The 26073-nt window shown below is 30.1% G+C and overlaps 2 protein-coding genes across 8 annotated transcripts; one reads left to right on the top strand and one right to left on the bottom strand.

Moving 5' to 3' along the window:
* Positions 1-724: 724 nt before the first annotated feature.
* Positions 725-26073, top strand: LOC128387949 (general transcriptional corepressor trfA-like). Of its 7 annotated transcripts, XM_053347263.1 has the most exons (8): positions 730-1059; positions 10176-10468; positions 11732-11803; positions 13564-13723; positions 14970-16213; positions 16316-16569; positions 23243-23373; positions 24812-26073. In XM_053347263.1, the coding sequence occupies exons 2-8, from the start codon at positions 10426-10428 to the stop codon at positions 25068-25070; spliced, it is 2163 nt and encodes a 720-aa protein (XP_053203238.1). In that variant the 5' UTR covers positions 730-1059; positions 10176-10425; the 3' UTR covers positions 25071-26073. The 7 variants fall into 7 exon arrangements, with proteins under 7 accessions (XP_053203243.1, XP_053203244.1, XP_053203238.1 ...); XM_053347268.1 differs by lacking the exons at positions 23243-23373; positions 24812-26073 and adding an exon at positions 22790-22843 and having other exon boundaries at positions 725-1059; XM_053347269.1 differs by lacking the exons at positions 23243-23373; positions 24812-26073 and adding an exon at positions 19752-20973 and having other exon boundaries at positions 727-1059.
* Positions 1514-6941, bottom strand: LOC128387953 (uncharacterized protein DDB_G0271670-like). Its single transcript, XM_053347272.1, is given in 3 exon segments — positions 1514-2066; positions 2069-2900; positions 6471-6941. Coding segments are annotated over 3 exon segments (1251 nt in total). The 5' UTR covers positions 6477-6941; the 3' UTR covers positions 1514-1653.

Raw genomic sequence — 26073 nt, 5'->3', positions numbered from 1 at the left:
GGTGGAGGTGAGTTTGGAGTAGTTGAACCGGTGGAAAGTTTTGTAAGAAGACAAAGGAAAGGGTTGGAAGATGAGGAGAAAGAGAGAAGATGATAAATGATGATAGAGTGGAGGAGAGGGAGAGGGAGAGATTCTGTTGAAGGGTAAAAGTATCTCGGTGGTAAAAAGTTGAGAAATCAGGTTGAGTCTCCACCTTAAAGAGAGAGAGAGGATTTGGTGTTCGTGAGGGTGGATTGGTGATGATGATGAATTTCGTTGATGAATTTGTGATAACGATTGTGAAAATCGTGTAACACTAAGAGGGAATTCTGTCCATGGGCGGAGGCCAACTGACCAGTCCACTTTTCAGGTCAGCTTATTATCTTTCTCTCTGTGTTACGTTCAGAGAGAGAGAGAGAGAGAGAGAGAGAGAGAGAGAGAGAGAGAGAGAGAGAGAGAGCATGAAGACCGGTTTCATTCTGTGGGGTGGGTTTCGGGAGGAAGAGGGAGAAAAGGGAAAAGTGGGAACGATGGGATGAGGGAAAAGTGAGTGAGATTTGGCGGGGATAAAGTTTAGAGAATTTATTTATCATCTCTTTCTCTGTGTCTCTCTTTTCCTTTGGTGTCTCTTTTTTATCTCTCTCATTCAAACCTGATTTTATTTTCTTCTTTTCTCTCTCTCTCTCAATATCACAACAATAACATCAACTAAATAGTAACAATCATAATCATCAGTAACTTTTTCTCATTCGTTTGGAATAAAAGTGAGAAGAATTTTTTTTTCTTCTATTTTTCCTTTTAAAGAAAAAAAAACAAAAACCATCAAACCCTTTCTCTCCAATATAATCTTAATTGTTTCATTCTTTTCTTACCAATACATCTAAATATTAACCTTCGACCTTCACTGGTCAAGTAGAAATCATCTAATCATCTTCACTCTGACCGGACACTTGAAGTGAGACAATTTTGTTTACCATTTTCCAAGTGACTCTTTTTGGATTGTTATTGTTTATATTATCCGGTGAGAAGCCAATTCTTTGATTGTTGTCCGATTTGATTAACCATCTTCACGTATTAAAGGTAAGACAATTAACTAATTGTGTTTAATTCTTGTTTTCTGTACAACGAGATGATGAAAATAATAATAAGACAAAAATGAGAAAATTGATTTTCAGGCTTAATCATAAAATCTATTGAATAACTTGTGCGTTTGGGTTATGCTTTTGGTGGTTTCTTTTTGTGTATTTCTTAATTGTTATTCTTGGTTCATTAATTACTAATCAACTAATTGTTAACCAATTTAGTTTCTCTTGATTGAGATTTTTGTTTATATAAATCATTGTTTCCGTTTGGTCCAGAAAGGGATCCATCGAGATGCCGATGGGCTCATTGGATCTGAACTATTGTCGATAGTTGAATATTGAGCTTTACCGGTATAAGGAACAGGCCTGTGAATTTTATCACCATCATCATCATGGGTGTTCATTGCTCTCCATGGTGAAGATGATGATGAATAAGATGATGAGTATGATGAAGGTTTATTTCTTGATCGATATCTTTTTGATTGTTGATTGTTATTGATGTTTGTCTTGACCCTTGGTAACAACATTGGTGATTTCAATGTTAACCCATTCTCACCATTGGATGTAATCTGATTAACTGAATATCCTGATTTCATGAAGCCATTTGGCTTGAATGAATTACCATGTTTATTGGATGATTTCCGATTTTGTTACGATTTCGGCGTCTCTGATGGTTACGACGGAATCGATCATTTTTATCTCCATTTCTATTTGAATTGTGATGATAATTATCTTCATTTGGTGTCATACTATTGTTGTCAATTGACTCATTTCTATGTTCATCTCTGTCATAATCACGATCTACACTTTCTTCACCATAATTATCCTGATCAATATCGACATCATCTCCTCTGGAACCACCACCGCCACCATTGATTCTGCTGCCTCGGTGATTTGATGCCAATAACAATTTATCAGCATGAGTGATAAAAGGTACAGAAACTGAATAAGGTGAAGTGTAATATTTTGGTATAAAGAAAACCTTTGGATTAGGATTATATTGGAGATAATCCCAAGTGTTTCTGGTGATAATTGGCGTTTATTGGGTGGTGTTGACCGAGGAAAAGTGACCGAAAACTGTGGCGATGGTGATAAATCTTTAGATTTGAACATATTATTTGACCTGATTGATGACGAGATCGATGCTGATGGTAACAAAGATGATCGACCAAAGGAGAAAGATGAAAGTAAATCTTGTCGCCGGTGATTAACAGGCCAAGATTTAAAAGAGGGAAACATTACTGAAGACAAAGAGGATAAAGAAGATAAAGAAGATCTTGAAGCAGAAGATGAAGACAAAGATGATGATGATGATGATGACGAATCGACCAGTGATGATGAAGCCTTAACCGCCAATGGATTTAAATTACTTGAAGACGACATGATTGAACTAGAAGATGGTGAAGATAATGATGATGAACTAGTTGTTGTTGTTTTCGTGATTTCTTTTTCTTTATTTGATTTTACTGGTGACCCCATAACTACGGGGGACCTTTGACCTGTTGATTTACCGCTTAAGTAAAGTTGGTCATATGTTCGTTCATTTCGTTCGTTCTGTGTAATCCAAGAGATAAATGAGGTCAATGGATTGGTGATTTTTTCGTATGGTAACTGGAACAGTTTGGGTTTCAATGGATTCTGATAGAGACCAGTGTCAAGCCATGATGATGAAGAAGATGGGGATGATTTATCGGAACTTATTTTCGCCTCTGGGGATAAAGATTTCGATATTGGTTGTGGTGATTTCGATGATGCCTCATTTGAATGACCTGTTGTTGCACCGATTACATGGAGATTCAATGAGATCGTAGTGATAATCAAATGGATTAACCAGATTGCCTTTTGAATTTTAATGAAACAAATTGGATTAGTCGGAACGAAAAGAGAAGGAAGAAAAAAACAATTATTATTATTGTCCAAACAATTAAATCTAATCATCTGATTGTTATGTATCAAAGATAAACAATTTAATGTGAATGTGGAAGGACAAATGTTATGGTCATTTCAATTTTTACTCTCTCATAATCATCGTCATGGTCAATCAATTTGGTAGAATTCGTTTAAATCCTAAACAACAACAAGTCGGTAATTTAATCAACCTCAAATTGTACCTAAAGTGTTGGTCAGTTTGAGTGAAGAAAAAAAAATGGACCAAGAGTTTTAATCAACCGAAGTGTCATTGGCTCTTTTTTCACACCGGTGAACAATGAGAGGTTGTGGACAACGGAAATGACCTTAACAATGAATTTCCTTCTTGGTTGGACTTTTTTTGTTACTCCATCATCACCATCATGAAATAATTTATTCAATTTGGTTGCGGTTCAGAGGAAACTTCAACTATGCCCTTAACCAAATTGATGAAAAAAAAAGCGATTCTGATGTTTACACCGTTGACTTTATGGCCAATAGAACGATAAAAATTGAAATGAAAAGATGCAAGTGAATCCATGGGCTACACAATCGTTTTTAATGATTATCGGTCTGTTGACCATCAATTGAGCTATTCAAAGATTTGGCATTGAAACTTCAAATGGACCTGATGATGATTATCGTTACATTGAAATTGCTCAGTTGATTGTTAACCTGTTGATGGAGAGGAAACAACAACATATATCAACCCATTGAAACTTCATCATCCCAATTAACCACTAACTTTGTTGATTCCTTTTCGCTTCATCCAGAGAAATATACAAATTTTCAGATAATTTCACTGAGCAAATTCATCATCGTCATGGGAATGCAGTAAAACTAGCCGATTATTTATTAAATATCATCATCATAATCAACAATCAACAATAATATCATAACGATGTTGTCATTTTTCAAGCTCTTCATTCATCTTCAAGGATTCAACGTTTCATTTTTATCCTGAAAACATCAAACACACAATTTTAATAATCTTTTAATCTGATCATCTTATCCCTCATCTTTACCATCAGTGGGGTAACATCATCATCATCATTTATTTATCATCTACAATCTCTCATAATTTGTTTTTCTCTTTTTCTTATTTGTAACTTTTGGACTGACGAAAATGCAACAGAATTGAGATACTCAGTTCATCAACCCGTCAGTTGCTTCAAACGGAATCATGGGAAGGAAAAGTGAGAGAGAGAGAGAGAGAAATATCCATGATGAAAATAATAATACTCATCATTATCATCATTATAGTAATAATCACAGTGGAAGAAGAAGATGATGATGATGATGAGAAGATGAGAAACTGTAAGGAAGAGGGAGAAGATACCAAAAGAAAAGGAAAGTCAAACAGTCTGAGGAAGATGAAGGAAAAAAGGATGGAGACTTTTTTATTGTAGAAAACGATGAAAATTCATTGAGAGAAATGTCTCAGAATTGAAATTCTTGTCTCGAAAGGTGTTGAACCAAAAGTTCTGACGAAAAAAAAAACTACTCATACTCTCCCATGGGTTTGGTTTTATCACCAACAATCACTTGCGATCATTCAGATTCATTGGCAGATTTAATGTTCATCTTAAACTCGGATTACACTTTTACGAATGTTAATTTCATCTCATCTTCCTCATCCTCTTTTCTCTCTATCAAAATGATGTAACAAACGTGCAATTAGTTTGAAAATGTTGGCAAGAAAATGAAAGGAAACCTTTACTTTTACAAGGATGATGAAGATGAAAATGATGGTTAAAAGGGTTTAGAAAGGATGGAAAATGATGATAAAATGAAGATGATGTAAAAAGAATCAACAGATTGGTTGATTGTTGCCAATGTTCAATTTCCAAGCCCATGAATAAGCTCATAATATGTTCATGATGATAATGATGAAAATCTCTCCCTCTCTCTCTCTCACCCTCATCATTAACTTTTGATGCCCAATAATATGAAAATCCTATTGAAAAGCTCAAGGATCTGCCAAGGAAAACTTTTAACTCCTTAAATTGTTCATTGATTAACTACAAGATCAATGGCGATTCATTAAATTGCAAAATGCATTTACTATGAGTAATCAAAAAAGGTTAATCATCAATGATCCTCAATTCTGAGATCATCATGATCGTCACAACAATCAATTGATCATCATGATTGATATTCTTTTCAATATCATTTGTGATCAAATGACTAATTGAATTTCCTTTCATTGATGAGAATATATTTTTGTCCATTCGATAAACTTATGAATCGAGAACGAAAAAAGTTCTATCGATGAAAAAGAAAATGAATTATTCACAATTCGATTAATACTATTTTTCTCAACCGATTACTCTCTCAATATCTTCATCTTCTTCTTTATCATCCTCATCTTCTTGTTATTTTGATCGCTAATTTCATGATAAATTGTTTTTATGACCTTATTCAGGTTGTTTATCTGGATTTGAAATATTTTATTCCTCTCTTATAACTAATAATCAACTCGAACTTGAACTCTTTTCAACTTTTAACCTATTCGTCTGAAAGTTGATCAATGACCTCAAATTAATAATATATAATGCAAATGATTAAGTAAATCATTACAATTATCATCATCCTCATCCTCATCTTCATAATGAAAACAACAACAACAACAACAACAAAGTTTATCAATGAGTCTAAACCGTAACTGTCCTTATACCTGTTGACCATCAATATACAATATTTATCATTCACCCTGAAAGCAATTACAATTATCGCAATTAACTTAATCATGGAAACATCTAAATCTTTGATGATTACATTAGATAAATAGTAAACTTTATGTTTATCATTTTTAATGAATCACTTTTTGTCAATGGACACAACGGAAGTGACCTTGAGCTTTTTTGTTTTGTTATGTAAACAATTTACATTGTCAAAAAAAAAGAGGTGATTGATTAATGTACTGATTGTCTAAATAGTTTGTGGTTAACAATTTAGCAACAATTTAACAAATGACATACAATTGGTCAAAAGGAGACAAAAGGATGAAGGGTCAATTCTGGTTTGGGTCATTTACCTTTTTGACTTATCCTCATCTCCATCAATGGCCTTACCTTTACAAACACTCACAGACACAGAAAAGGATAACAAGAGAGTGATAATGATGAGGATAAACAAGAATAAGGACCCACCCAAGAAAAAAAAAACACTTTCTTCGTCTAGAGAAAGATGATGATGAGGATGAGGATGAAATAGAAAAAATTTTCATCTTCGTTTTTTTTTCTTCCAAAGAAAAACCAGAAATCATTTTAATGAGTAAAGTAATAGACTTGTTATCATTAGGGTATCTCTGGTTATCTTCCCTGTGGAGAGATGACTTTAGGTCATCTTTATCTTCATCTTCATCAATTGACCTATGGAAAAGTATCCAGATGATGATGAGGATGATGATGATAGAGGAAATATCTTGAAGGATTTGTTGACCTCTACGGGAGATTATCAATGATATGGAAAGGAAAACATATTAAGATTAATACAAACCTTCATTTGATTTGATTTTTGATTCACTGTGTTGATGAAATTGTTCACTTAATCGAGTTGTGATTAGTTGATTGTATCAGTTGATCACTAATTTAGGTAATAACAAATTAACCAACAGTTGATAACTTATCACGTATTTTGTTTTTCCAAATAAACAGCAATTTGATTAATTGACAGAAAATTAAAATTCAATAACAATTAATAGAAATGACTATTGATTATTGATTAAATCGTAAAAAAATTAACGTTAATTATTAATCTGATTGCGTACAAACTTATTTATATAATTTATATTACAAAGGTGATGAGACAATTAAATTAATGTAACTGTTTTATTTTCAGGGTGATCATTGAATATTTGAAACAACTGATTAGTATTTGATGATTTTTTTAACTGTTGATAATATTGATGTTGATGATGATGAAGATGATGTCCAAAAGGATGAAGATGATGATGAAGATGAGAAATAATTTGCTGTGAAAAGAGGGCAATAGGATGATCGGGATGCTAAAGATGATGATGATGGTCAACCTGTTGATGAGGATTCTTGATCATCTCCTGGTTATATTCAAGTCAATTAAGTTAATATTAGAGAAAAGAAAGAGACAAAAAGTAAGAGATGATGAGGATGAGGATGATAAAGATGAAGATGAAGATATTGAAAGATGATTAACCAAAAATTAGGATAAATTTGCTTGCGATTGATTCTTGGACTTGTTCCCCTTTCATATAATTTATCTTCCATTATTATTAATATCATTTTCATCTTCTTGTCTTTTTATCCTCGTCATCCTCATCCTCATCCTCATCTCCATCTTCATCTTCATCTTCATCTTCATCATAATTATCATCCTAATTAACAGCATCTACAATCAATACGTTGGCACCAATTTTCATCTAATTTAGTTTTCTAATCAACAATGATTATCATGTTAATCCTTTCCGTTTACAAATTAATCATTTGATAATTTGATTATCATGATGATTTAATTTGATTAGTGAATGATTAACATTTAAATGTGATATTTTAAAACGCGATTAACTAATTACAATAATGATTAAACACCTTAATCGTCTTAATCAGTTAATCAACAATTTTTTTTATTGACACTTTGTTATTATCCTTTTATTATTTCATCATTTCAATTGATTAAGTTACAATTAAATATTAGACTTGTAAACTTTTACCTTAATTTAATCAATTGGTTTTCATTGTGATTAACTTTTTGATTGTTTATAATAATAAATTGTTGCTGTAGTTGTTTTTTATTGACTGTTAATTGTGACAAAGTTATCAGACCAAATTGTTATTAATCACAACAATCAATTGATGATCAATTTATTATTGTAAATTGTTTATAACAAAAAAAGTGATTAAAATAATTTAGGCCAGTTTTTTTCTGGTTAATCATCTTAATCAAGTTGATTTAATTGAGTTTATCAGTTCAATGAATTGTTGATTGTAATTAAGTTTATCAAACTATTATAAAGTTGATTGTAATAGTTAATAATATGTTTTTTTTAAATTCTGACAAACAATTTATTAAATGGTCAGTGATTAAGGCTGAAGATGTTAATTTTTTCAACAATTGAAACTGTGATGCTGGTTAATTGTTGTTGACTATTTGATTAGACAAGACAATCAACTAATAAGGATGGCAATAAGTTTTTTAATCTAATTTACCCAACAATCAATTGATTATCATCATGGAGGAAATCATTATTATGATGATGATAATTCTGGTTCTTAATTGTGATTCTAACCTTTTAATCCAGTTTGATTATCATACAAATAGTTAAGGGTCATGTTAATGATTAATTTATATTATTAACTGTAATAGTTATTAAAATCATGTTGGACAAACAGAGAGATGATTTTAATCATGATTTAATTTGATTGTTGATTTGCTTGTTGTTTTTATTAATCATTAAGATTATAATTAACTGTAAGTTTAAACCCACAGGCAGTTGATAGGCTCATGTTAATCATTTCAATTGATTTAATTTGCTTCCTGATTGTTATCATATATTCAAACATTAATATATTGATTACTAAATTAACAGGATTGATAAAAAGTAACTATTATTTTAATCTAATTTTAATGATTAATTAACCCAAATGAGTATTGATTTCATTATTAATTAGTAAGTTTTTTTTTTGATTTTATCAGATTAAATTGATAATCAAGTTTATTGTCAACTGAACAAAAAAATGTATGAATTTTTTTTCGTGATAATCAGTTAATTAGTTGAATTATTGTCGATGCACAAATTGTTAAGATTAATTAACCGGTAAATTGTTTTCCAATTAACTAACTTCCGTTTCTCTGGTGTTTTATTTTTCTAAAATAAAAGTCATCGATCTTCAAGATTCTGGTCGATGCCTTGAGAGATTCTGGTGATCATGAAGAGAGAGAGAGAGAGAGAGAGAGAGAGAGAGAGAGAGAGAGAGAGAGAGAGAGAGAGGAGTGGGAAAAGTTCCTAAAAACTTTGATCAACTTTGAGAGTGATGGCAATGAATGATTTGCATGGAAAATGATGTAAGATGAAGGAGGATGAAGATGCGGATGAAGATGAAGATGAAGATGATGCCAATGGTGTGGAGGTGGTAGATGAATGGAGGAAGAGCCATTGTTGTTGTTTATCGTGCTTATTATTGTTATGGTTAATGTTTTGTTGGATCAACATGTTTACTTCCTAAGAAATCATCTTCATCTCCATCATCATAATAATTATCATCATCATCTTCATCATGCAACCATCACCACTTGAAACTATCATCATCATGAAATGTTTATCGTCTCCCACATTGGCAACCATCCAGAATTCAGTAATGTCTTTGAATCAACTTCGAGAAAGAAGCAAAAACAAAAATTCATAAGGAAATAAAATCCTCATAGAAATCAATCTATTTCCGGTAACAATATCTCCAGAGTCTAGACTCACCAACGAAAAGCGGAACACAGAAACAAAGAGATAAATCTCAGAATTTCAGAATCTGAAAATTTCCACCCACAATGAACCCATGAATGTAAATTCAATTAAACTAATTCACTTTCATCGAACCTGAAAAAGTTCAGCCAACACTTAACACTCGCAGCGAAATGACAAACCAATCCAACGATCGTTACAAACTTTTGAACAATTAACCGATCGCAAAAGCAAAACAATCAATTAACATGATTAACTAACCATCTTAATCAATTGGAAATGTCTTGTTAAATTACAATTAATAAAACGATAATCATCTGAACGTTTTTGTTTACTTGTAAATGGTAAAAATGTTAAGCCAAAAAAAGAGGAACCAACAGTAACAATTAAGAATTAATTTCTTGCGTTTTTTTGGCAATTTGCCTGAGAAAATCATGTTGATGATGATTAAGATGAGAGAGGGAAAAGTTCACAAGTATTTTTATCCATAGGAATTGGTTAGAACTCGAAATAGATGTTACATCGAACTCATCGAATTCGTTGTGGTGACAATTCTGGTTTTCTCTTTTTCGGTAGAAATCATGAGCAATATTCTCAATTTGGAATACGCATGATAATCCAAACATTGTCTTTCTTTTTTATCTTCATCATCTTTCTTCTCTTTCTCTTTCTCTTTCGTAGTAAAAGTAGAGAAGAATAAGAAGAGAAATATTATCTTCCTTATCTTCCATTTACTTACTTTCTTCATCTTCTTCTTCCTTCTCACTCTTTAGGTTCACTGACGTTGGAGACAAGAAACAGTGAAGATCAAAACCATAAGAATAATTTTCGTTTCTCTTTGTTATTGTTTTTCTCTCATCAAGTTAATTGTTACAATTAATTTCTCATCGATTGTGTTTACCATTACATCCATTCATTAATATCTACATTTTTCAAGGAATCCGTGGATATCTAATTAGTTAATCACTCTGATTGTTTAATCATCTTTCAAGCAAAGAAAAGGATTTACAAACCATAACATCAATGCCTAAACCGGGATTTGATATTGATGAAGAAACCAGACCATGTAAGTTAATTGTTCAGTTAATTGTTTCAACCTTTTTTTTTTATTCCTCATTACAATCAATTTACACTATTGAGATTATCTTAATCTCTTAACTGGATTAACAGCATGTTAATTTACCTTGCAATCAACACTCAATTGTTTCTAATACTATTACATGTAATCTCAATTCAATGGCTTCTTTCATTGTGACTTTGTGATTTGATTGTTACAATTAACAAATTGTCTTTGAATTTAGAGTTCACTTGATTAACTAATTATAATCTATTGATATCCAGTTGATTAGATTAATTGCTAATTAATCTCTATCCCGAAAAGGTGAATAAAACAATTTGATTTATTGATTTTGTTTTTATTCAATCAGAAAATTTTATTGATTCATCATTGGAATTGAGTTAAATCAATTGATCATCAATAGATTATTTAACTAATTAACAATTTGGCAATTTCATTTCTATGATTAGTTAATCATCTTCCTCTAATGGCCTGTGTTAATCAAGACAATCTAACAATTAATTGTTTACAATCAACAACAACAACAACATAACCAAAATCATTGGATTGTTTTTTTTTTCATTTCTTTCAAATTGATTTGAAATTTTTTTCTTCCCTCATTTAATTAACTGAATTAACCTTAATTGTTGAAGTAAATTGTTAACAATTGTCAACAGATATTCATATAAATATATAAATTGTGAATACCTTTAAAATGATTTAATTGTATGATCTCATCTGTTGGAATCATGATCCACCTAATTGAATGTTATCCCATCCGGAAAATGACAATTAACTAATCACATTTCTTTAAATTGTTTTGATTGTTTTTCTCATTATTAACATTTACAACAACTGATCAACATTCATATTATTGTTGATTATTACAATTACAATTTATTAACTTTTTTCAACAGTTAATTGTGTAAAACTAAACACTAATACTAATAATCTTAATCGTTTTACCTGCTCTGATTTCACTTGAATTGACTGAACAATTAACAATCAAGAGAAATGTTAATTATCAGGAAACAATTTTAATTAACAGAATGATAGTTAAAACAATTAAACCAACTAACAGCTCATCATCATCATCTTAATCCGCATCATCATCAATCCATCTTTATCTTAATCTTAATCCTAATCCATTGACAACTTATCAATTTTTTTCTCTCTCATTTCAATTTTCTTTTTTTCTCCCTCATCCTCTCACTTTCTCTCTCATTTGGACACGATGATGATGACGATGATGATGATGATGATGATAATCAGATCGCTCTAAACGATATGAGATGATAATTCGGGAAAGTGTTCCCATTGAATTACCGCCTGATGTTGTAAGGTGTAAGTTGATCAACCCTTTTAATTATATTATTTCAATTGCAATTAATCTGTTAACCATCACACACCTAATTAGGTTTTGGGTGTTAATTAATCGTAATGATAACAAAAGAGAATCAATTTTCTATTCTATCATTTTATCGTTTGAAAAGAGAATCAATTTTTCGCCGGTTATTCCAACACCCGCAGCGAAAATTATTGACCGATTATCATTTTCGATCTTTTTTTTTTCTTTGTTGTTGTTTGTCATTTTCACTCTTTCTTTTTGTTTTCACTTCATCTTCCAGGTAAGTTAATTATTACTTTTCTGTGGATTAGATCATCTAATTGTTTTAATATTTTTATCCAGTTTCTTTAATTTGTTAATTGTTCTCCTTTCCATCAAATTATAATGTTGTTTGGGTGTTTTTGATTAGTGTCTTTGGTTACAGTTTCTCTTTTGACAATTAATTTTCCATCAGCAACAAGTCAGAGGACATTTTGTTTTCTATTTTCTTAAATTCTATTTTTACTTTTTTTTTCTATTCTAAATTTCTATTTTTCTCATCTTTACCTTGGTAACAAGAGATTTAGATAGAGAGAGAAAGAGAGAGAATTGAGAAGAAAAAGAGTAACATTAAAAAAGAATATTTTTTTGTTCTTTTTTTCTCTTCTCTCCTTCTTTTTGTCTTGTTCCAAGTTCATTCTACTTTGGGTTGGTTATTTTCTGTAAGTATTACCAACGATTATTGGTAATTAATTGTTGATAATTGTTCCATCACAATTAACCTTAATTTCTTGATTTTGTTTAGTGTTCACCTTTTTCTTTTTCTTTTTCTTTCCATGATAACAATTCTCTACTCTTTCTCCATAATCAAAACGGATTTTCTCTTCTTCTCCCTCTTCTTTTTGGTGGTTTGGTTCCTTGGTACCTTTTTATTTTTGTTCTTTTTAGAGAACTTCCTTTTTTTCTTTTCATCATCTCTTTCTCTCATCTCTGTCTATTTTAGAATATTGTCTTTCTCTTCATATTTTTATTCTCTTACCGTTGTTACTGTGTTAGGGTGTATGCTCTGTGTTACAGCTTAGTGGTGTGTGTGTTTGGCCCTGGGCCTTTTGTTTTGTCTTTTACTGTTTTTGTGTATCTCAAGGTACAAAAGCCCGGCTCTTTTTGTTCACCATCTTCATGTGTCTATCTACCGGGTATCTCGTAATATAATCAACCAGTTTTTTCTCCTTATTTTTATCATCTCCATCTTCTTGTTGATTTTTGATCATTTTCTTCTTCTTCTTCTTCTTCTTGGTGTTTTGAGTGTAGATTGCAAGGTAAATATAGCAAGGCTTGCCCTGGAACCATTGGTTACTTCAACTTGTTTTATCATCTTCTCCTTGTGTTTCTACTCTCTCATTCAACTCTTAATCAAGTTAATCGAGATTTATACTTAAAATCTTCATTAACTATCATCTTGTTGATGATATTACTCACACAAAGATTAATATACACAAAGTGTTGTTGTGTGTTATGTTTCCTTTTTGCTTCCTCTCTTGAGAGATACAAATATTTCATACTCACTTTATTTGGGTTTCTTGTTCTTCCCCTCCTTTTTTTACCCTTGTTATCTTCATCTCTCTCTCTCTCTCTCTCTCTCTCTCTCTCTCTCTCTCTCTCTCTCTCTCTCTCTCTCACTTCATCATCTTTCTCACTCAACTTACTCATTTCCATTCAATTCTTTCTTTCTTTTTTTTTGATTGTTCATTTTGTTTTTTTCTGTTGATTTGTTTAGGTGACTCTAAAGTTGATGATGGTCTTGGTAACATTCAAGTTGATTTAACCAGCATTCGACAACGATTTGAATCAGTATCAGACGAAAGGTTCATCTCATCACCAGTTCCAGATAAATCAGCTCTTCAACGATCAGAAAGCCTTTTAATACGTTTACAAAGGTAAGATTATTTCTCTATTTTTCTTTAATACCTTAGTTTTCTATTCTATCCTCTTTTCTTTCCCTCACCTTTTTTCACTCAATCGCAATAATTTGCTACCAATAATTAAATCTGTTCTCAAATCACACTCATCATCATGTCAAAAATGATTGAAATGATTTCTTTCATATCCTCTGATGTTTATTTCAACTTCAACATTAGATTGTTGCTTTCATTATCAGTTAATAATTGATTGGATATTATTGGATTGTGATATTTTATCATCATTATTGTTAACATTTTGAATGATCAATGGATTCATTTTTTTTTCAATTTTCATTTTATACACAAATCAAAATCTTCACAGAGATTTGTCATACCTGTTGTTTGTATGATGATTCAATTGTAACGGTTTTCATTTGTTATTAATCAAACTTGTTACTGATACTTGACTTCTCCCTCTCCCTCTCCCTTTCTCTCTCTCTCTCACCTTGATTCCTTTTTTTTTAAAGATTCAACTCTATATAATGTCCTTAGATTATAATTCAAGTTCATTTTATCGAGTAGTAACCCACCCACCCCTGACTCCTTTGAATTGCTTATTTGGTTAAAAACAATTGCAATTACAATTACAATTAACTGTGAATGTTTACTGATTCCTATTGAAGAAAAGTATCTAATTAGAAAGTTATAATCATTTAATTATTTAGTCATTTCAATAGTAATGATAAATTGTAATTGTGATCATTCAGGTAATCGTTTTGAAAATTTGATTCTGGAAAGTTAATTGTTTTGTTTATGTTATTATTGGATTGATAATCATTATCTTGCTACTGTTAATTGCTCTCTAAATACATTGAAAAAGGTAGAAACCATTGTGATCACAATCTACAAGGTAATTTTGGTTAGTTATCCCTTTTTGGTGTTATTTCAATTCTGTCTGATTGAAATCAAGAGACAGGCAAAAGATAATCTTAACCAAAAGCCATTAACATTGTCATTTAACACACTTCCATACCCACCTTAATAATAATGTATTGTTTATGATGATTATGTTGATATAAATAAATATATATCATCATCATCATCTGCAACATGTTTCATCCTCAACAATATAAAAACCATCTACATGTAACTATTCAGCTTAGTGTAAAATTTTGATTTTTCATGGTTTGGTTTCTTTTTTTTTTGTTCCTTACTGATTGTTGTAATATAATTAGATATGTACTTTCATTAATATAATATGTACATTGTATGTTTTTCTCAGATATCAATCAGCAATATCAGGTGAAAAAATGACTGAAAAAGAAGCCGACTCTTGTTCATCTTCAGGTGATTCAAGTGATGATGAAGGAGAATTGACATTAGTTCGAGAAACTAAGAGAAAAGAAAAGGTTCCCTTTGTTGGGTTATCTGCTCTTCGATCTCAATGGGAAAATGGTTCAGTTCCTCGTGGTGGTAGTGGTGTTGTTGGTGGTGGGGGTGGTGAAAATGTTGATGAACCTGCTCGAGAGGATAATGGTACCAAGGATGAGTTATACAAATTACGACAGAGAATATGTCTTGGTCGATCTGCTTCAATGCGACAAGTTTACGAGAAAGGTGGTAACCTGTCAGTTTCACCATCACCTAGAACTGAATCTCTTCAAATTGAATCTTCTGTTAAAGCAATCTCATTGAAAGAGAAATTTGAAAAAGGACAAATTGAAAATGATTCAGATGATGGACGATTAGATAGATTAAGAAAGGATAAAGAAGAAGATCTTAAATTGGTTACCGAAGCTGAAACAGCCGCTCGTGAGGCTAAAAATTTATTCAAACAAATGGATGCAACTCTTTCTAAACAATCAGCTGTTTCACCAATTAACCATCATTATAATAACCATAATAATAATCATATTAACAATAATAACAACTATAATAATGGACCTCGAAGTAATCGAGAAACACCAGTACCTGAAACATTGACCTCAGGTAAACCCATGGAAGTGATTAAATGTAGTGATCCAAGTGTTAAAGAAGAGGTTGTCATTGAGACAAAGGAAATTCAGGAAAGATACAAATTCTTTGAATGTTATCAAAATAATATTAACAATGGTGCTAAAGATAATGGTGAATTAAATGGTGTTGGTGGTGGTAAAGAAAATGGTTTTGGTAAAACTTTAAAAGAAATGACTCCACCTCGAAGTGAAAATGATAATGGTGACGATACCCTTGATAGTACCGGTGTTAGTGGTGGTAATGGTGGACCAAGGGTTGAAATTTTACCAAATGCCAATATTGTCATCGCAAATAATGATATTGACTCTGAAATTCCAAAAATTGATACAACCTCTAAAATGTTGAATAAATTTAAACAATTGGAGAATCAAATGAACCAAGAAAACACCATCTCATCAAAGAAACCCATCGGAGGCACACCTAAACCACTCAAACGTATAACCCCACCAAGAGAGTTCACCAAGGATGTTATTGAAAATGAACCTCAAGTTGAGCGAGATCCTAATATTGGTAATTATCTTGACAATATTTATTCCAAAAATAATATGAATAATAATTTCCAAAGGTAAATGATAATAAACTTTTTTGCCGTCTCTCTCTTTTTCCTCTTAGTAAAATCGAGCTACAAAACTGAAGATGTGATTCCAGTTGAACCTAAATTGGCACGAAGTTTAACCGCTAAATTTGAGAACTGGTCTCAGGTTGAAGAAAAGGAAAACAAACGAAATTCAATAATTAACGTAGAAGAAGACGCTTTACCAGCATTGGGAATAACTAAGAATTTGGTTGCCAAATTTGGATCGATTCGTGATGACAGTCCAACCAAGCCAATTGAAAAGACCAAACCTCGAGTCAATCGATTTGTGGTAAGTTACGATACTTAATTTCGTCACAATTAACCTTACACGTTAATCTTATAATTGCATTTATAACCTTTTTTTTGTTGATGTTCATTTGACGTTAACAATTAATAGCATCGTAGTATTTAGCTTGACATGCTTGTTATTTTTATTAACGATGATCAATTGATTGTCACTTTTACAAATATTTATATACTATGTTGCTGTTAATACTTAACAATCAATATTATCATTATTTTATTTGATTCCAATCTTAACCAAGCCTGTTTTTCTTTTAATCAATCACCAACCTGCTTCATCCACAATTAATTTGAACAATTTAACCACATGATCAATTTTATTTCACCTTTTACAATTTATTTATCCAATATAACGGTTTCGTTATGATCGGCATTAGAAATTGTGATCTGTATAAACACGAGCTTAGCTTTTGGTGTGTCTTTTTATTTCATCTATTACTAACTTTGTGTGTATTGCGCTTTTCAAATTGATTGTTTACTTTAATTTTCAATTTATTTTCCCTTAATTGTTGATAATTAGCTAAATTTCTGGCATGATTATAAAGCATTTGCCTCATCTCTTCACAACCTTAAACATAACAATTTTCACCACACAAGCATGAATACTTTTAATCTTTATTTTTACATTCATGACAATATAATAAGAATTTATTTTTTTTCCATATCTTTTGTATTATCAATTTGACCGTTAATTGTTGTCAGTCTAAAATTGAAATCAACTTAATTGAAAGTGATAATCATAACACTTAATGTATGAATGTCCATTCATCTGATTTACTATCAAATTTTCACATTTTCTCAGCTCATTTTGAATTTAATTTTCGAGTCTCTTTTTTTCTGACTTTTCTCAGAATCATTATTATCATTTTTCATCTTTTTACGTCTTAATTGTATTTGTTCTGGAAATTTTTGATTATAGTGATTAGACTTGATTAGCATTTTCTTTATTCTCTAACTAGGGTTTAGTTAAATTTAATTGTGGTACTCAATTGATTGTCCTCATTCAGACTTTAATGATGCTTGTTGATCTGTTGCTATCAAGAATATTTTTATTTTATTTTTATTATATTAATACATTTTTTTTACCTTGAATGACGGTGATTCTGATTCTGATGATGATGATGATGAGCTGGAATCAAATTGATTGTGAAAACCATAACTGATTGTTTTCGTGATTAACAGGCTTGATTTTTAAATACATTTCTCAATCAAACTGATTAAGTTAACTATTAGTTATTATAATCATGGTAAACAAAACAAAAAATGATTCAAGTCACAGGGTAACCACAACAAAAGCTCATTCAACGATTAACTTATTTAATGTTTCTAATTTAAAGGGAAATGAACTTTTTTTTCATTGATAATCATGATAATTATTATGAAATATAATCATTATCTCAGGTCAGAATTATTAATCTTTAAACTATTTGAGTTATTAGATTTTTTTTTCTTCCATTCAAATTCATTGCCAATTAACCAATTCTAATCAATTGTTTAGATTCAATTTCAAGATTTTCAATGAAGAAAAAATGGTAACCCTCATTATCATAACTGATTAACTTTAATCCTGATCTGGAAGTGTTAGTTTAACAATCAAAGTTATCATTAAAATGATAAATGAATGAAAATTACTCAAGCAATTCCAAGTCTCGTTCGACCTTAACTTATCTAATATCATTAAATAATAGCTCGTCTTTTGATTATTTATTCAACACAATCAGGTTAATAATTAAAATAATTTCAATCAATCAGCTGATGATAGAATTTGAAATAGACTGGAAATAGAAAATATTTTCAATAATCATGATTATCTTTACCAAGTTTCTTTCCGCTGTTAGCAATAATCATGAGATTTATAATCTTTCTGATTATCTATAAATTCACAGATTCAATCCTTTAAATTGATTCGGAAATGAGGTTTCCTGATAATTTTCATGATCTTTCAATATTTTTGTCTTTCATGTTTCATTGATTTTGGTAAACTTGGCTTCCGTTAGTGTGTTAGTTAATCGTCACCATGATCTGTTTAATTGTTGTCATATTTGTTTTTCTCCCTCTCTTCCTTTTCTTTCATTACTGTTGATTTAATTAGGAACAATTGATTTTGCACTTTGATTCAGTTTGAAAATTAAATGATTCATTTAAACTTGATTATCAAGGATAGATTACCATTTGCTCTTGGTGCTTGGTTAGTAATCATTTGTGTTTAATGAATAGCATCATCAACGTAGGATGTTGATGATTTGTTTTCTTTTTAATCATCTGCGTGGTTACCTTATTATGATTACCTGTATATTGTTAACAGTAGCTCATTATAATCATTGAATTGTAATTGTTACAATGAAATGGTTAATTTATTGATTCTCATGCTTAACAATTCTGACAATTGATATCCATAAAATTGGAAACTCGTTAACAGGCCAAGTACATGAACAATCATGGTGTAAATTTTTCTCACTCTCTGCACAATTAAGGAAATCATAGAATTGATTATTTACAAAATTAAGTTGATTTTCATCCCAAACTGTTGATTGTTTATAATAGTTACTTGATCAACCTTTCAAGCAACATCAATGGTTGACAGTCATTCAATTAATATTACAATTGTATCAACAATCTAATCAATAGAAAGTTCATTTCTCTGATTATTGTATAAATATTACAATAGTTAACTTGAGATTTTCATTGTCATAAATGTAACTACAATTAACATGAATTATATTCTTATAATTTTTATGATTGATGATTTATTTTGACATGAACTTATATATTATAAATAATCAACTGTGTAAGATTTTAATTACTATTGGATATTTGCTAGTTTATTAACCATTGTCAGATTCATTTTTGAATGTCAATCATAATTAACATTTCAACACTTTTTTACCTGCTTAGTTTGCATGCTAATTGATTCTAGTTAATTGAACGTTTTTCATTATCATGCATTTGCTATTTGTTTCAATCCAATGCAGAGTTATATGTTATTACTTTGGAATAATTTTTTCCCTTTTCTCCTCATCCGTTTTTACCTGGAAAAAGTTTTCTTTTTTGTGTCCTAATGTGTGAAAGTCAAACGACCGATTGATTGTCATCTGTAACATTTTGTCTGTCTTTTGACCTTATTTCCCTCTCCCCATCTTTCTCTCTCTCTCTCTTCCACTGTTCCAGTAAGGATAAGATGAGCGGAACGGAATGTGAGTGCTTACCAGAAAAAAGGATTAGCACGCACACAAACATATACACACACACATGGAGCGTCATTGAGCGGCGAAAATTTCATTCATAAACAACCACAACATCCACTCAATATGTCAACATGAGACACAAATTCTACGAATCTTTTTCTCTCTTTTATCATGATTCTCATTTCATCCACAGAACATTGTTGCTATCATTTTAATCTTCTATTTCCTTTTCCTCTATTCTTTTTTTTTTCTCTCTCTCTCTCTCCTCTGCTGCTTCCATGAATTGAATTTTTTTCTTCTCCAAAAATCATCTCAACATAAAAGCTACAATGTTGAGATTTCTGCTCATTCACACCCAATTTTAAATCTCTTTCACTCAGAACAAACTAACTCTTAATAGAAAAGTGTACTTGATATTAGCCAAAATTATCTCTTATTGGAAGTCCTCATCTATCATCTGATCATAATTGTTAAATAGATGAGCAATTGTTAATCAATGTCAATATTGTTAAATGATTATTATTGATTGATTAACTTGATGAATTCAATTGAATAAACAATAAGTTGATTCTTTTGGAAATTTCATCAACAAAAAAGACTAATATGCAAATAAGATACAATAAGGACTTCCAATTGAAACTTTATCGTTATGAATATTAAGTCAATCCCAAAGTTAATCTAATCTCAAAATACTTAATTAACTTATTTTAATTGTTATTGTTGTTTCTTCTTTAATATATATTCAGTAATCTCATGAGTCTGACTAACTCCATCCATTTAACAAACACTCAGTTAGCTGCATACAACAATCAACAACCCTGCTAACTAATCAGCTATCATTTAATCAAATTAATTTTCTAATTACAAAAAAAAATCAAAAATAGGCAATTAACTGATCATAACTTGACAAAATTCAATCCAATGAACAAAAATCATCAGAAGCAACAAAACCAATCAACATGTATAGCTAAATGAAAAGCTTTCGTATCGCAATTAATATTATTTAATTATGATTAATTATGATTATCGATTATTGTTACGATTATTATTATTATTATTACTCAATATTTACAATCAGAGCTTCATATCACTTTTACCTTTTGTCTTTTGTCGTTTTTTTTTGGTTCTACTTTTCCCTTTCCTTTTCCTTCAATTGGAAACAAAATCAATAAATTCTGAACTTTTTTTGTTCAGTTTCAAGTTTATTTATCGTTTTATTTTTTATTTTATTCTTTCTTTTTATTCTTAATTCACATTTAACCTGAGTAACATGATAATCTTTTTGTTTCTGCTCATTTAAGATCAACAAGAAGAAAAATTCATTTATATTTTTGTCGCTTACCTGATTCCTCATCCGTTTCCTTGATGATTATCATGATCTTTCAAAAACCACCCACGATTTAAGTGAAAGTTATTCCAGTGAATGATGATGATGATGATGAAGATTATCATTTTTCATTATCATTATCATTTTGTTATGATTACTTGATCATGATGTTGATTAAGGTTTCACAGGGAGATACGGAATTGAGAGTTAAAAATATCCATTGGAATCAACTTTAAATTAGTTGCAACTTTTTCCTCTCTATCTCCAAATGATTAACTAATAGGAATATATTTTTGGGGAATATTTTTTATCATCAAGTTTAACCATAGCTGCCAATTTATCCTTGTCATTGATTAACTGATTTACTTGATTCAGTTAAATGTTTAATTCCCTTATTTTGCTGACTTGTTTAATTGTTGACACAGAAATTAACTTGTAATACTTTAAATTGTTGCTGATGTTTTCATTGATGTTGATTAAAAGTTTAATCCTGTTGATACAAATAATATAATCAGAATATTAATTATCTTATTATGATTGTTGGCTAAAGTAAAAAACTATTAACACTATTTTTGTTTAATTGTTAACTTAACAATCAACTTGATTGTTACAAATTCTGCAATATTTTGATTCTGTTTACACCCATTCACCTAATCATATGCAATCTTGAATCTTTCCCGTTAACTTTTAACAACTAACAATTAGTTAATTAACTAACCATTATTAACATAGTGAAATGTAATAATAATACACAATAAATTAAACAGTAATTATTAACAATTTTGGCTCAAATTTGATTGTTTTAAATTGTGTTTAGTCAATAATTTATGTTGATCAAGATAATCATTATTATTATTGGCACGATGATCATAATTTCAATCTCATGTTACCATTGAATCTGGTTGACTCATCTCTTAATCATGAATATCTTTTAATTATCAATCAGAGTGAATTTCAATAATTCAAGAACAATTTAAGCCTTTTAAATCAAAACAGTATCTTTGGTAATATCAGATTATATTTCTGTTGAAACAATTCGTGATTTAATGTTAATCATTAATTAAAAACCAACACGATTATAACCTTGTAATTTTGTCCATAATCTGATGAAATTTGAATAAATTGTTGATGATTAGTCCAGATTTATTTACTAATACATTTAATCAACATAATTATCTGCTTTTCATGATACTAATCTTTATTACATTTTCCTGAGGTAAAATTATACTAACAATTACATTAGTAATCCTCTTCCGTAGTATTAATCACCCAAGGCGATTAAATTAAGATATGAAACCAATCATTTTGATAATTTTACAAGATTTAATCAAATCTGGATATTGTATCTTGATTAACGGTGCTGATTGAAATATAATTAAACCTCATAAACATGACTTGATTTTATTGTTGTAAATTGTATCATTATATAGTTTGTAAGTTAATTAATTGGTATCAAGACAATTAACTAACCATTATTTAATTTGACATTAATCATTATCATATTCATACATAAGAAAAAGGTTAATCAGGTAAAGTTAATTGTGGATATTGGTTGGTTTTGATTGGAAAACAGGATTGGTCACCATTACCCGGATTTCAAGTGCCATTAATATATTGATACTCTTGTCCCTTTACTTTTACTATTAATTTTGCTTCTCATCTTCATCCGACATGATGATGATGATGATAATCAGGATGAGCATCATTATCATCAACTCAACCCTGATTATTGACTGAAAATTAGTAAGGTTATTTTGTTTTTAATTTCCTGATTGCCCTGAGCACAAATAAACAAAGGCCTCTCAACATGAATGCTTTTTTTCATTGATCAATTTTAGATTCAATAAGTTGTTATAATTTTCATGAATTAACATGAAGATGATTAACTTTTCAATGAGATATACTTTATGTATAGAGATTAATACTTGTTATGGATTAATGGGAAAAAGCATAACCAAGAAAAAAGAGGATGTGTATCTTTCATTCATCTTCTTTTTACTGATCATTCTTCATCATCCTCTCTCACTCACTCTCCTTCTCTCTCTCTCTCTTTCCATTTCCTTTACTTTGTCTTAAATCTTTGGAGCTTAAAAAATATCATGTTAATACTTGACTAATCTGTTATTATGTTTTCTCTTATTTTCCAGAATGAAGCCAACGTAAGTGAAGATTGTTCCGTCTGTGGAAAGCGTTTATACCCCATGGAAAAGGTTGAATTCAATGAGATGAAATTGCATAAGAATTGTTTCAAATGTAGTCACTGTTTCTCATCATTAAGGTAATTAGTTGATCATCTTGTTTGTTAATAATATAAGAGGACAACAAGTTAAAATTAATCAACAAGTTTCTGGTTCACCAAGAAATTATCATCAATCTTATTGCGATTTAGTTTGATATATGATGATTGAATTTCACATTTAATCTTAATCACTTGGTAATCTATTTATAAATCCTTCAATCTGTATGTGCATTACCTTTGAGTATTATTAATTGTTGTTCTTAATTGTTAGTTTTACAGTTAATTGCTGTTAGATTTACTGTTGAACATCAATTGCGTGATTACCTTTTGATAGCTTTAATTTTTGCCTTGTTTACTTAACTTTATTTGATTTTTCTTCTAATTATTTTGATGATTTGATTGTTATTACTAATTGAAAGTTGATATTTATGTAAATATTTAATCGTTGAAAAGGTTTAAACGTGATTTGAAATAAGTTAGTTGATTGTTTGTCGATTTACACTTTGATCTAATTCGCACGGAAAATAAGTGTTGGAATATATGTATTAATCAATTCCACATTATTGAATATTAATGTTAGCTCAACAATTAACTTTAACATTAACTGTTTTCACACAGTAAATATTATTATTACATTGTAAAGATCATGATGATATTGATGATTATCATGATTGTAGCTGTCAATTATTGGAAATGTGTCTACAAATGATTCAATCTTTTCAATGATTTTATATCATCACAAAGTTTGACTACTGAATTTGAATTTCTATATTTAGTTTTTTTAAGAAGTTGCTATGAATACATATCCAATAATGAATACTTTTCTTTCTTGGCTCTTGATTCATGATGATGATGAGTAAAGAGATTTACAGATGAAGTTTTTACAGAAATATAATGTTGCCAGAATTCGTAGTCAGTTGATAGTGAATGAAGATGTTTTTTTTTCATCTCATCAGCATCTTCTTCCTGTTCCGATATCATGAAAATTATGAACTTCTATCTTATTACATTAATGAGAATCAACATTTAAATTCAAAGAAAAGGTTGGAATACTCTTTAACCCAGGGTGAGAGTCACGAGAAGCATTTTTTTCACACTCTCTTCTTATAATCACCCTTTGAGCTCTCTCTTCATCTCCTGTTAAAACCATTACTATTCAAATAAGACAAAAATTACCTTCTTTTTTGTTGAGACTTGAACTGATCGTAAAAAAAGTTAATTGCAAAAATGAGCAACAATTTGCAATATTGTTAAATATACGGTAACAGTCTGGTGATAATTTTGTGTTAACCGGGTTAATATGGGGCAAATTTAATGGTGATGCTTAATGAATGATGAACCTTGTTGAATATTTTTCATTGACCTCCTCCTCTTGATGGTTTTAACCTCCTCTTTTTTTTATGTTAACCTTTCTTAATGAATTTTACACTTTACTAATGTTTTTTTTTCTTGCTCTCTCTCTCTCACTTTTGAGTAGATTGGAAAATTATACTTTAGCTGCAGGTAAATTTTACTGTATCGTCCATTTCAAGCAACTCTTCATGTCTAAAGGAAACTATGATGAAGGATTTGGTGTTGAGCAGCACAAAGAAAAATGGAGGAATCGAGCCAATGCTTCACCCACCATTTCTTCAAGAAACGATTCACCCAACTCGGAATTAGATTATGATGATGGTGAATCTAATGATAATGGAATCACTAAAGAAAGAAGTCATTTTGATCAAGTTGTTGTCTAAATTTGATTCCAGATTATTATTACTATTACTTTCATCTTTAAAGTCATTAAATCACCTAATCATTACTATCAATGATTTAAACAACCACTACACACACACACACACAAACACAATTACCACATGAAAAGCTCTCTCTCTCTCTCTTTCTCTCCCTCCGCCCGATTTACCACCTTGTTCCGTTTCCTCTTGACTTATCATATTATTGTTTCTGAAAACTCTTATGTTTAAATTGACTTTAATTGTCGTTGGACTTTTAAATTCTTGACCTGATGTTTCTCTCTCCATATTGGAAGATGAATCTCTCCATTGTGATCCCTCTCCATCTCTCCATCTCTCCCTTTCTCTTCTTGATTATTATTATTATTATTCTTTATCTCCATCATTATCATCATAATCAATTGTTATTACTGAAAGGGTAACTCTTTTAACATTGGTCGTTGTGGATCCTGTTGATACTCATTTAATTTGTGCAGAAGGAGAAAGAAAATTAATCAATGATGCTTTCAATAGTAATTAACGACTTTTCCGATAACAATTTTGTTGATAACCAGCAATAATCATGTTGACAATTAGTCGAAACATATTTTTTGGTTAACAGCTGATAAGTTATAATTATCGCAACTGTAAATTGTTTCTTATTTTTAATATTTGACTAAGGGAGAGTCTCCAACGAATTGGATTAGATTGTAATCTTATTGTCAATCTCTCTTTCTCCTTATTTTTTCTCCATCTTCTCAATCATTCCTTTAATAATTATAATATTCTTCCTCTCTCTCTATTATAATTAATCTTTAACTCTTTCTTTATTATAATCACATCATTATTTTATAATCAATTAATTATCTTTGAAAACAACAAAAATCCCTTTTCAATAGTTGGAATCTAATCGATTCACTTTTCTTAACAACTTGTAACCCTTTGATATTTCAAATAAGATTTAATGATTTTTGTATTGACAATTAAATTTGAAGAAACAAAATGATTAAAAAAAATTAAACTCTAA

The sequence above is a fragment of the Panonychus citri genome, unplaced genomic scaffold, assembly GCF_014898815.1.
Source record: "Panonychus citri isolate SS breed McGregor unplaced genomic scaffold, ASM1489881v1 Contig00095, whole genome shotgun sequence".
NCBI lineage: Eukaryota > Metazoa > Arthropoda > Arachnida > Trombidiformes > Tetranychidae > Panonychus > Panonychus citri.
The sequence above is the reverse complement of the archived record's forward strand: the minus strand, read 5'-3'. Positions and strand labels throughout refer to the sequence as shown.